Source organism: Narcine bancroftii, chromosome 1 (genome assembly GCF_036971445.1).
Source record: "Narcine bancroftii isolate sNarBan1 chromosome 1, sNarBan1.hap1, whole genome shotgun sequence".
Taxonomy (NCBI): Eukaryota; Metazoa; Chordata; class Chondrichthyes; order Torpediniformes; family Narcinidae; genus Narcine; species Narcine bancroftii.
Window position 1 is genome coordinate 164,356,061 of NC_091469.1, and position 13,107 is coordinate 164,369,167.

At 53.0% G+C, this 13,107-nt stretch overlaps 1 protein-coding gene across 7 annotated transcripts in view; it reads right to left on the reverse strand.

Moving 5' to 3' along the window:
• Nucleotides 1-625: 625 nt before the first annotated feature.
• Nucleotides 626-13,107, reverse strand: part of bxdc2 (brix domain containing 2) — a 142,447-nt gene continuing 129,965 nt past the window's right edge. Inside the window, exons 1-10 of one of the 7 annotated variants that reach the window (XM_069884388.1) lie at nt 11,479-11,678; nt 10,269-10,380; nt 8,890-8,933; nt 8,667-8,737; nt 5,482-5,531; nt 3,317-3,390; nt 2,834-2,884; nt 2,206-2,307; nt 1,803-1,931; nt 626-1,295 (exon numbers count right to left, since the gene is read on the reverse strand). In XM_069884388.1, coding sequence (XP_069740489.1) covers nt 1,050-1,295; nt 1,803-1,931; nt 2,206-2,307; nt 2,834-2,884; nt 3,317-3,390; nt 5,482-5,531; nt 8,667-8,737; nt 8,890-8,933; nt 10,269-10,380; nt 11,479-11,499 — 900 coding nt within the window. In that variant the 5' untranslated portion in view covers nt 11,500-11,678 and the 3' untranslated portion in view covers nt 626-1,049. Of the gene's footprint in view, nt 1,296-1,802; nt 1,932-2,205; nt 2,308-2,833; nt 2,885-3,316; nt 3,391-5,481; nt 5,532-8,666; nt 8,738-8,889; nt 8,934-10,268; nt 10,381-10,614; nt 10,700-10,784; nt 10,812-10,895; nt 11,012-11,108; nt 11,192-11,219; nt 11,367-11,478; nt 11,679-13,107 lie in introns of those variants that run through there. The other 6 variants (XM_069884354.1, XM_069884381.1, XM_069884394.1 and 3 more) reach the window with 6 other exon arrangements.

The window sequence follows — 13,107 nt, forward strand, 5'->3', positions numbered from 1 at the left end:
CCTCAGTTCATCCAATTGCAGCTCAAGCTCTTGTAAGAGGGTCATGTGGTTTTGCAAGCAGAGAGAGTCAAACAGGCTTTAGAGAGAGAGAGAGACAGAGATCAGTTCTGCAGTTTGACACTCAGCAGCAGCAGCTGGGACTAGAACAGGACAAGCTGGCAAGCTTGTGGAAAAACAGAATTTTGAAGACAGGTTTTGAGTTCTTAGTTCAGCCTGGCCAAAGCCCTTGTTGTCTATACAAGAGGAGAGGACTTCCTGTATAATGTTTCACTTGAAATAAGGGAAACAAAAAGGAAATCTGTGGTGACCTGAAAGAAAGAGGTTATCATCTGGAGAACCCTGAGGGGGGCAAGTTTCTTTGGCAAGACACTGGAGTGGCTGATGGAAGTACATCAGTTGTGGATGTCCTGGAACAACAAATCTCTCTCTGAAAACCAACAAGAACCTTCCTGAGTGGTAACCATTTACATTTCGAGCACCAAAGCCTGGTGAACTTTATAAATGTTAAATTCTCTGCACAGTATAAGAATTGCCTGCAACCAGTGAACTTGGAGGAATGAGAAGTGAGATTGGACTGTGAACCAAAGAACCATCAGACTCAACAACAAATACAATCAGGGACTCATTTAAGGACTCGGACTTATTACTGAAAATTTATTTTCTGTATTGCAGTCAATTTGTTTACGCCTCACTGTTGTGTACATATCTTGAGTACAGTTTTTGCACTGCCGATAAATAGAACATCTGCCTGGCCCACAGGAATAAGAATCTCAGCGCTGTAATGTGATGCCACGCATGTACCCTGACAGTAAATCTGAACATGGGAGCTCAAACCTCAAGGCAGAGTTACCGGTTAATAGCAGCTTTCTTCAGTGTTGAAGTACAGAGGGACCTTGGGGCCCAGATCCACATCAGGCAGTGGGCAAGATCTTGGGTGGGGGGGGGGGGGCGGGCTCTGGATCTGGTGGGTGGGCAGTGTCATGTCTGGGGGAGGCAGGGACAGGGACAGGGCTCCAGCACAGGGAGGCGGAGTCCCACCCAACCCCCACCTATTTTCGCCTGCGGACCCGCTGCCGTTTGAAGGGCCGGTTCCGGTGCCTGGGTGGGGCGGGCGGATCTGGTGGCGCCAGCTCAATGCGGGGAACCTTCTCCGGGACGGGCGTGTCGAAGACATCGTGCGTGGGGTCCTCGGGCATCGTCTGCAGTTCCCGGCCCTTCTGCAGCTGCTGCACCTCCTTCATGACCTGCTTGTCCTTGAACCTGGCCGCCGTGGTCATCCGCAGGAAGCGCCGTTGCTGGGGGGGGGGGAACAGAGACAGGGGTCAGGGGGCACAACATCAGGGGGCAGAGACATGGGGTCAGAGGACACAACGTCAGGGGGCAGAGACGGGGGTTCAGGGAACATTGTCGGGGGGCAGAGACATGGGGTCAGAGGACACAACATCAGGGAGCAGAGACAGGGGATCGGGGGAGCAGAGACAGGGATTGAGGGCATGGGGGTCAAGGGCATAGGGCCATGGGGAGAGGGGTTTAGTAGGACAGGAGGCTTGGGTCCAATTTGGAGAGATGGGGTCCAGCAGGGGTGGGTCCCAGGGAGACAGAGTGGAGGGGAGGGGCACGTGGAAATGGGGTGGGGGATCAGAGACACAGGGTTCGATTTAGAGAGATGGGGTCTGCAGGGAGGGGCTCGGGAAAGAGGGGTTGTGGGGGTGGTCATGGCGACTGTGTCGGGGGTTCGAAGAGACGGGGACCAGGGTGGAGGGGCTCGGGCAGACGGGGTTGGGGGCAGATAGAAGCCTCACCTCGTTGGGCGAGCGATAGCTGGGGTTCTCGTAAAGTGTGGCCCCCCCAAAACTGCCCTGGAAAATCTTCACAAGGCTCAGGACAAACCGGGGTCCGATCTCCACCAGAGAACCGTCCTCCTCGATGATCTGTGGGCAGGTAACACCATGTAAGGGGGGGGGGGGGGGGGGGAGGAGGAAGGGAGTCGGAGGCTCAGTAATGAGGTACAGTACAATACAGACAGACAGTACAGCAGCTGGGACCCTCACCCCACCACTATCTATGCCCCACTGGACCCCCTGTCCTGTCCCTACTCCTCTTCCACACACTCCCCATCGCATATCCCCAACCCTTTCCCTCCCCACCATTCCCCAGCCAACTCCCCCTCCCCAGCCAATGCCCTCTCCCCCCTCCCCCACTGACCTGGTAGTTTCGGAACCAGATGCGCTGGTCTGCAATGGTGAAGGTGAAGATGTGGTCGATGAAGGGCTGGCTCCGTGGGTGGTACCGGGGTGTGGAGAACGTCTGCAATACCCACCACAAGTGAGGCAGAGGTACAAAGAGAACCCCCCCTCGACCCAACACCCCTCCCCACTACCCACAAATGAAGCTCTCCCCATCCTCAACCTTTCAAGATCCCCTCAAATACCCCATCCCCACTCCTCTAAACCCCTCTCCCCTTCCCAACCCTCCTCCCCATCTCCAACCCCACTCCCCCAGCCCCCTCGCTGCTCCCCCCTTCCAGTCCTTCCTCCCCATCCTCAAACCCCTTCCCTGAAATCCCTCTCCCCAATTCCCCCAATTCTCCTCCCTGTCCTGAAACCCCCTCACCCTCAAAACCCCTTCCCCCCGAAAATCCCCCCTCCCCCAAACCCACCTCTCGCCATCCCACCCACGCCCAAACTCCCAACTCAAGCCCCTCCTTCTACATCCCAATCCCCTCCCTGGCCCCACCAGGCCTCCTTGATTCAAACCTCCAGCATCTACATGCCTGAACCTCCACCCCCTCCCACATCCACTCCACCCACCCAAACTGGACTCCCATACCCACCTGGATGAAGAGTTCCTTGAGGAGGCGATAGTGAGGCTCCCGGTCAAATGCCTGCAGAGAGGTAGAGAGGGTGGGGTCAGCCGGGGGGGGGGGGGGGGGGGGGGTTGAGGGTTGGTGCTTGAAGAGGTGGTGGGATCAGCAAGGGGGGGGGGGGGCGCCAGAGAAAGGAGGGGTCGGTGGAAGGGTACAAGGGGAGGGGTTTAGCAGGGGAACAGTGAGAGAGGGTGGCAGAGAGGAATTGAAGGGGTCCGAGGGGAGGGGTAAGGCGTGGGGGTCAGCAAGGGGGGTGTGTTTGAGGGGGTGGGGGATCAGCGGGGAGGGGTCAACAGAGGGGTCCAAGGGGAGGGGTTTGGCAAGAAGGGATTAGTGAAAGGAGGGGGTCGGCTGCGAGGGGGTCGATAGAAGGTCTGAGGAGAGGGGGAGACAGAGGGGTCTAAGTGGGGTTTGTTGGGGGGGTGGGTCAGCGCTCGGCAGGGGTCTCACCAGATCGAAGGAGAGCAGCGGTCTGGATCCTTTCAGGCAGTTGCCGGACATCTTCAGCTCAGCCAGGGTGTGCACTGCCAAACAAACAGCAGCACTCAGCAAGTCCGCGCTTCAACGCCCACGGCACCTTAGGCTGCACGGTGAAGCATCACCGCAGTCCCAGCGATCACCAAAGTGCCGGGGACTGCCTATCACGATTTTATAAACCTCTATCAGATCACTCCTCAGTCTCCGACGTCCCAGAGAAAACAGCCCACGTTTGTCCAATCTCTTCCTGTACGATCAGATCCAGCAACATCCTGGTAAATCCCTTTCCAAAGCCTCCACATTTTCCTGTAATGGGACAACCAGAATTCCAAGTGTGGCCTAACCCAAGTTTGATCTCGCTGCGACATGACTTATTTATTTTTAACCCAGTCCCCCGCCCACTGAAGCACAGCATTCCACACGCCTTCTTTCCCGCCATGTCTACTTGTGTGGCCACTTTCAATGAGCTGTGGACCTGGATCCCCAGATCCCTCTGCACATCAATGCTTTTCAGAGTCCTGCCATTAACCGCAGATGCTCCCTTCCATTCCCCCTACCAAAGTGTAGCACCTCCCACTGGTCTGGATTAAACTCCATCTGCCATTTCTCTACCCAGATCTGTAACCGGCCAAAGGAACAGACAATGTTTTATCAGAGTTATAATATGCTGATCTATATATTCCAAAAACAACAGAACCTTCTCTCTCCCAACCCCACACAGCGTAACCCTCTATTTTCCTTCCATACATGTGACTGTCGTAGAGTCTGTTAAATGCCCCTAATGTTCCAGCCTTCATCACCCTCCCTGGCAAGGCATTCCAGGCTCCTACAACTCCGTGTAGAAAACTTACCCCATGACATCTCCCCTAAACGGCCCTCCCCTCACTTTGTACACACATCCTCAGGAGTTTGCTCGTCCTGACCTGGAAAACAGGTACTGACTGCCACCCTATCTATGCCTCTCAGAATCTTGTAGACCTCTATTGTCGCCTCTCATCCTTCTACACTCCTCTGGTCTATATCCGGTTGTATTTTTTGATAACCCTCTAACCCAGTGGTTTTCAACCTTTTTCCTTCCACTCACATCCCACTTTAAGTATTTCCTTGGCCGTCGGTGCTCCGTGATTAGTAAGGGATTGCTTAAGGTGATATTTGGGTGGGAAGGGAAGGTTGAGAACCACTGCTCTACATCCAATTGTTACTGAAATATTTTGCTTGAGAAAAATTGTCATTGGCCCATTTCCTTTGGAGCTCTGAAACCCTGCACGTAACGAGACCATGAGGTACAATTAAAACAGTGGTTTTCAACCTTTTTCCTTCCACCCACATACCACCTTAAGCAATCCCTTACTAATCACAGAGCACTGATGGCAGAGGGAATTCTTAAAGTGGGATGTAACTTCACCAATCTTTGCATCATCGAACCTCTCCACCTTCTTGTTCATCCAAGTCAGTTATGCATCACAAATAAGGGTCCCAACACGGATCCCTGTGGAACACCAATGGTCACAGACCTCCATCCTTCACCCTTCCACAGACAATTCTAAATCCAAGTTATCAACTCACCGTGCACCCCCTGCATCTCACCTGGATCAGCCTTCCACACGGGACCTTGTCAAACACCTGACTGGTCCATGTAGACAACATCCTCTGTCCTACCCTCATCAACTATCAATGTCACCTCAAAAAATTAGTTAAGATGTGACTTACCCCCTCACAAATCCACGTTGACTGTCCCTTATCTGTCCGTGACTTTCCAAAAGTGCATAAATCTTAACCCTAAGTATCCTTTCCAACAGTTCCCCATCACTGATGTGAGGATTACTGGAGCTTCCTGCATTATTCCCATATCCCTTCTTGAACAAAGGTCCAACATTGGCCACTCTCCAGCCCTCTGGGACTCCCCCTCCCTCCAGTTTTCTAGGGCCCCCTCCAGTCCTCTGGGACTCCCCCCAACAGACCTCTGGGTCTCCCCCACCCCCAACAGACCTCTGGTCTCCCCCACCCCCAACAGACCTCTGGTCTCCCCCACCCCCAACAGACCTCTGGTTTCCCCCACCCCCAACAGACCTCTGGGACACCACCCCCACCCCCACCAAGACCTCTGGGTTGGGGAGTGGGACACTGTAAACACTCACCGTTCTGCACCAGGAACTTGGCTGACGGACCCTGTGGAACATTGGAGACCCTGGAACGCAGAATACGTGTCATGCCTCCACATTGGTCACACCCCACCCCTCCACCACACAAGACCATGAGACACAGAAGCAGAAATAGGCCATTAAGCCCATCGAGTCTGCTCTGTCATTTAATCGTGAGGTGATCCATTTTCACCACTCAGCCCCACTGCCCGGATTTCTCCCCATAACCTTTGATGCCCTGGCTAATCAAGAACTTATCAATCTCTGCCTTAAATACACCTAATGACCCAGCCTCCACAACCAGCTGTAGCAACAAATTCCATTGATTCACCGCCCTCTGGCTGAAGAAATTCCTCCCCATCTATGTTCTAAATGGATGCCCTTCGATCCTGAAATTGTGCCCTCTTGTCCTGGACTCTCCCACCGTGGGAAACAACCTTTCCACATATACTCTGTCCACGCCTTTAATGAGATCCGCCCCTCATTCTCCTAAATTCCAAAGAGTACAGGCCAAGAGTTGTCAAATATCTCTATTTCATTCCTGGAATCGTCCTTGTGAACCTCCTCTGAACCTTCTCCAACATCAGGACATCCTTTCTCAAACAAGGAGCCCAAAACTGCTCACAATCCTCCACGTGAGGCCTCACCAGGGCCTTATAAACCCTCAACATCACATCCCTGCTCTTAGATTCTATTCCTCTTGAAATGAACGCCAGCACCGCATTTACCTTCTTTTTTAAAATTTTTAAAAATTTTTTCACAGTATGAACCATATTAACCAAAATACACACAAACATTTCCCTCTTGAAGATACACAGTGTAATTTTCTCCCCTTTCCCACCCCCCCTCCCCACCCACTAAACATTCAACATGTACAATACATTAAACCCATTAAACAATGTCATCACACAATGAAAATAAACAAGAAATTTGTGTCATCTACTTTTACATAGAGGGTCAGTTCATTTCGTCTTCTTCTCCTTCTATCATTTTAGGGGGTGGAGGTCCGCGGTAGGTCTTCTCTGTTGTGTTCCATGTACGGTTCCCAAATTTGTTTGAATACTGTGACGTTATTTTTTAAATTATATGTTATTTTTTCCAATGGAATACATTTATTCATTTCTATGTACCATTGCTGTATTCTCTGTACAGGAGAGTTGACATTATACATTTTTTTGCTACAGCTAAGGTTATCGTAATAAATCTTTTTTGTGCATCATCCAGTTTGAGGCCTAATTCTTTACTTCTTATATTACTTAGAAGAAAGATCTCTGGGTTTTTTTGGTATATTGCTTTTTGTGATTTTATTTAATACCTTATTTAGATCTTCCCAAAACTTTTCCACTTTCTCACATGCCCAAATTGCATGTCCTGTTGTTCCCCCTTTCCTTCTTACAGCGAAAACATCTGTCTGATACTGTTGGGGTCCCATTTATTTAACTTTTGGGGCGTGGTGTATAGCCTGTGTAACCAATTATATTGTATCATACGTAACCTCGTGTTTATTGTATTTCTTATTTCTCATAGTTCCGGAACATAGCTTTTCCCATGTTTCATTTTATCTTTATGTTTAGATCTTGTTCCCATTTTTGTTTAGGTTTAGCTTGTTTCCTCGTTTTCTTTCTCTTGCAGTTTGATGTACATGTTTGTTATAAATCTTTTAATTATCATTGTGTCTGTAATCACATATTCAAAGCTGCTTCCTTCTGGTAACCTCAGCCTGCTTCCCAATTTGTCCTTCAAGTAGGTTTTCAGTTGGTGGTATGCAAACATTGTACTGTGAGTTATACCATATTTGTCCTTCATTTCTTCAAAAGATAATAATTTATTTCCCAAAAAACAATTTTCTATTCTTTTGATCCCTTTTCTCTCCCATTCTCTGAAGGAAAGGTTATCTATTGTGAAAGGGATTAGTTGATTTTGCGTCAATATTAATTTTGGTGGTTGGTAATTTATTTTATTCCTTTCTACATGAATCTTCTTCCAAATGTTGAGCAGATGGTGCAGTACTGGTGAACTCCCATGTTACACCAGCTTTTCAACCCATTTATATATGTTCAGGTACCTTCTCCCCTATTTTATCTAGTTCTAATCTGGTCCAATCTTGTTTTTCCCTTGTTTGATAAAAATCTGATAGATATCTTAATTGAGCTGCTCTATAATAATTCTTAAAGTTTGGTAGCTGTAAGCCCCCTTGTTGCATTTGCCTTCTTCACCAGTGACTCAACCTGCAAGTTCACCTTCAGGCCGTCCTGCACAAGGACTCCCAGGTCCCTTTACATCTGGGCATTTTCTATTTTCTCCCCGTTTATTTCTTCTACCAAAGTGCATGACCGTCCACTTTCTGACATTATATTTCATTTGCCACTTCTCTGCCCAATCTCCTCATCTGTCCAAGTCCTTCTGCAGCCTCCATTCCCACCACACAACCTGCTCCTCCACCGACCTTCGTATCATCTACAAACGTGGGCACTAAGCCGTTCGTTCCATTACTAATATAAAACATGAAAAGAACCATCCCCAACACCGACCCCTCTGGACACCACCAGCAGCCAATCAGAATATGATCCCTCTATCCCAACTCTCTCCTTCCTGCCAATCAGCTAACGCTCTGCCCACACCAGTATGTTTCCTGTAATTCTGCGGGTTTGTTACGTCTGCACAGAGAGGGGTGGGGGTGGGGAACGCCTTCACAGAGAGAGGGGTGGGGGTGGGGAACGCCTTCACAGAGAGAGGGGTGGGGGTGGGGAACGAGCTGCCAGCTGAAGTGGTGAATGCGGGCTCAATTTTAACATTTAAGAAGAATTCGGACAGGTACGTGGATGGGTATGGAGAGTAATGAACTGGGTGCAGGTCAGTTGGATGAGACAAAAAAATATGGTTCAGCACAGACTAGAAGGGCTGAAGGGGCAGGTTTGTATGCAACATGTTCTTAAATGTATTCTTCAAATCCACATACACTACATCCACTGCATCTCCCTATTCAGCAAGCTTGTCAGGATAGAATTCCAGTTGGTTTGTCAGGTAAGATTTTCCCCAGAAGAAAACCATGTCTCTTGCCCTCCACCCCTCCTCGTAAACACCCCAAGCTCCCCAGACCTGCACAAACCTCTGCACCAGCCCCTCACCACCCCACACCCCTCCCTGCTTCCACGCCCTTAACCCCCTGACCCCACACTCACCACATGTACAGGTCCTGCTTCTTCTTGGCTTCAAAGTACACACACTTATTGCAGTTCTTCATTTCACACACCTGCAGTGAATACACAGTTCCATCAGGTACACAACCCACACAACAAGAGAGGTACGTGGTCCCGTCACCTGCCGCCAACAGGGGTACACAGCCCCGTCGCGCATTCATCACTACTGACCCCCATCTCTCCCTCCCCCTTTCTGCTGCCTCACCTCATTAATTACAAACAGCTTGTCCTTGCGATCCATCTTGGTGTCTGTAAGGAGAGAGAACTGCATTAGTCCCACAGACCTGTGACCATTGCCAAGACCACAGCCCCCACCAGGTGAAGGTGCCTCAGCTGCCTTTACACATCAGCTATTCCTAGATGACCACATAAAGTGGAATTCCCATTATCTGGCACCTATGGAAATCGCAGATGCCAGATATGTGAATTTTCCGGTTGCCCGAGACTTGCCCTTAGCATGCCTATTACACCTGCATTAAGAACACACCGTTTAAAAGACAGTACAGAATGGGAGTATTGAATTATGTAAAGATCACTTAAATCTGGTTATTCTAGTCACTTACAAAATTTAAATTTGAACCCCAGACATTGGCATCGTAACGGGGTTGCGCTGACCGCGATGCTAACCACGCCCCAATCATTATTAACCCCCCCCTCAAGTTGACAGATAAAGCCTTTTAGGTATTATTAGGTAATGTTAGGTATTTTAGTAAAGCTTTACTAGAAGAAGAAGAAAGATTCTTACTGGACAGGGACAGTTTGGGAGAGTTGCCTCAGCAGCGCACAACATCAGCTGGCTCCTCATCCCAGCAGCACCATTTTATTCAAACACCACTTTATTCAAACAGCTGCTGCAGGTGGGGCGCAAGCAGGGGTTCTCAGACTGGAGGCCTCAGAAATCGGTGCTGGGACTATTGCAATATCAATGAACTGAATGATAATATGGGAAATTGGATCAGCAAGTTTGCAGATGACATTAAGATTGGACAGTGAGGAAGGTTTTCAAAGATTGCAGAGGGATCTGGACCAGCTGGAAACATGGACAGCAATAGGGCAGATGGAATTTAATACAGACAAGTGTGAGGTTGTTGTGGCTACTACGGTAGAGCTACTAAAGTTACAGAAACACACACCAGACTAGTCAACTGAAGACTGATTTATTCAGGGTTGACAAGCTTCTTTTAGATACCGCACATCCCAGGCTCCACAGGACAAGGTGGGACGTCCCTATGAGATTGTTGCCGACCCACGGGACCGGCAGGTTTAAATTTAGCCTTGTGAGCGTACCACGCCTTCCGGCAGGAGACTCAGCGGCTCAAGGTGACGTTCCTCGGCGCTCGGTGTCTCTCGTGTGGGGTTCATTAGGTGAGTACTGCACCCACAACAGTTTGTGATACTGCGCTGTGGGTCCGCTCGGCCCACTACCCAGCCATTTTGGAAGGACAAACATGGTGAATGATCCGGCACTGAGGATGATGGAAAAGGAAGATGGATGGAGAAGGAAAGGGAAGGGGAGGGAATAGGACCAGACAGGTTGAGGGAGGGGGGGTGGGGGGGGGAGGGGGGGTGGGGGGGGAGGGGTACCTGGTTTAGCATGCGGCATCAGGGTGCGGAGGTCTTGCATGAGGTGTCGGGTGCGGTAACTGATTCCCCGCGAGGAGAAGATGAGCACTCGCTCCTTGTTGGTCCATCGGCCCTGTCAGTGCAAAGAACCCGAGTCAGGACCTGAGGCCGGCAACACCCACCAGCTCAGCACAACCCCTTGGCCAACACTCGCCAACGACAGCCCCCAACCCACGGCCATCTCTGCAACCCACTCTGGACCACGACACCCCCCACCCCCACTCTCTGGCCCAGTAACATTTCCCCAGCTCGGTAACCCCCTCACTCCACAACACCCCTCCCTGTCTCGGGAACCGCCTCCGCGTACCGCGCTAACCGATCCCGCCGCCATGCCGTCGGTGCCACCACTACCGGTGGTCCTCCAACCGCACCCTCCGCCCGCCACTTCCGGTGGTCCTCCAACCGCACCCTCCGCCCGCCACTTCCGGTGGTCCTCCAAACGCACCCTCCGCCCGCCACTTCCGGTAGTCCGCCAACCTCGCCCTCCATCCGCCGCTACCAGTGGTCCTCCAAACTCTCCCTCCGCCCGCCGCTTCCGGTGCTCCTCGAACCTCTCCTTCCGCCCGCCGCTTCCGGTAGTCCGCCAACCTCGCCCTCCGCACGCCGCATCCGGTGCTCCTCCAACCTCTTCTTCTGCCCGCCACTTCCGGTAGTCCGCCAACTTCGCCCTCCGCACGCCGCTTCAGGTGCTCCTCCAACCTCTCCCTCTGCCCGCCACCCGGTAGTCCGCCAATCTCGCCCTCCGCTTCCGGTGCTCTTCGAACCTCTCCCTCCGCCCGCCGCTTCCGGTAGTCCGCCAACCTCGCCCTCCGCACGCCGCATACGGTAGTCCGCCAACCTAGCCCTCCGAACGCCGCTTCCGGTGCTCCTCCAAACTCTCCATCTGCCCGCCACTTCCGGTAGGCCGCCAACCTCGCACTCCATCCGCAGCTTCCGGGTGTCCTTCCACCTGTACCTCCGACCGCCGCTTCCGGTGCTCCTCGAACCTCTCCCTCCGCCCGCCGCTTCCGGTAGTCCGCCAACCTCGCCCTCCGCACGCCGCATCCGGTGCTACTCCAACCTCTCCCTCCGCCCGCCACTTCCGGTAGTCCGCCAACCTCGCCCTCCGCCCGCCGCTTCCGGTGCTCCGCGAACCTCTCCCTCCACCCGCCGCTTCCGGTAGTCCGCCAACCTGGCCCTCCGCACGCCGCATCCGGTGCTCCTCCAACCTCTACCTCCGCCCGCCACTTCCGATAGTCCGCCAACCTCGCCCTCCGCCCGCCGCTTCCGGTACCCTGTGTTCTGGGAAGGAGGGAGCGGGGTGAATGGGACAGGCTGATATTTCCGGCTGAGTGGTCGAGCTCACACTTGACCTCTCCCTCACTTTGGTTCCTTCTGGTTCCCCTTTACCTCAGTTACCCTCCTCCCTATCGTTCCCGCCTCCATCCAGCCCCCACCACCCCATCGGTTCCAGCTTCCCTCTGGTTTCTCCTCCCTCTGGTACCGTCTTCTGTCTGGCTCCACCCTCCCTCTCATCCCACTTCCTCTCACTCCCCACAGTCCTGTATCAGTCCCCACACTGATCCCCGTTCCCCCTCACTCCCCACAGTCCTGTATCAGTCCCCACACTGATCCCACGGCCCCTCTCACTCCCCACAGTCCTGTATCAGTCCCCACACTGATCCCCCTTCCCCCTCACTCCCCACAGTCCTGTATCAGCCCCCACACTGATCCCCCTTCCCCCTCACTCCCCACAGTCCTGTATCAGCCCCCACACTGATCCCCCTTCCCCTCTCACTCCCCACAGTCCTGTATCAGTTCCCACACTGATCCCCGTTCCCCCCTCACTCCCCACAGTCCTGTATCAGTCCCCACACTGATCCCCCTGCCCCCCTCACTCCCCACAGTCCTGTATCAGTCCCCACACTGATCCCGTTCCCCCCTCACTCCCCACAGTCCTGTATCAGTCCCCACACTGATCCCCCTGCCCCCTTCATTCCCACAGTCCTGTATCAGTCCCCACACTGATCCCCCTTCCCCCTCACTCCCCACAGTCCTGTATCAGTCCCCACACTGATCCCACGGCCCCTCTCACTCCCCACAGTCCTGTATCAGTCCCCACACTGATCCCCCTTCCCCCTCACTCCCCACAGTCCTGTATCAGCCCCCACACTGATCCCCCTTCCCCCTCACTCCCCACAGTCCTGTATCAGCCCCCACACTGATCCCCCTTCCCCCTCACTCCCCACAGTCCTGTATCAGCCCCCACACTGATCCCCCTTCCCCTCTCACTCCCCACAGTCCTGTATCAGTTCCCACACTGATCCCCGTTCCCCCCTCACTCCCCACAGTCCTGTATCAGTCCCCACACTGATCCTACTGCCCCCCTCACTCCCCACAGTCCTGTATCAGTCCCCACACTGATCCCCCTTCCCCCTCACTCCCCACAGTCCTGTATCAGTCCCCACACTGATCCCACGGCCCCTCTCACTCCCCACAGTCCTGTATCAGTCCCCACACTGATCCCCCTTCCCCCTCACTCCCCACAGTGCTGTATCAGCCCCCACACTGATCCCCCTTCCCCCTCACTCCCCACAGTCCTGTATCAGCCCCCACACTGATCCCCCTTCCCCTCTCACTCCCCACAGTCCTGTATCAGTCCCCACACTGATCCCCCTTCCCCCTCACTCCCCACAGTCCTGTATCAGCCCCCACACTGATCCCCCTTCCCCTCTCACTCCCCACAGTCCTGTATCAGTCCCCACACTGATCCCCCTTCCCCTCTCACTCCCCACAGTCCTGTATCAGTCCCCACACTGAT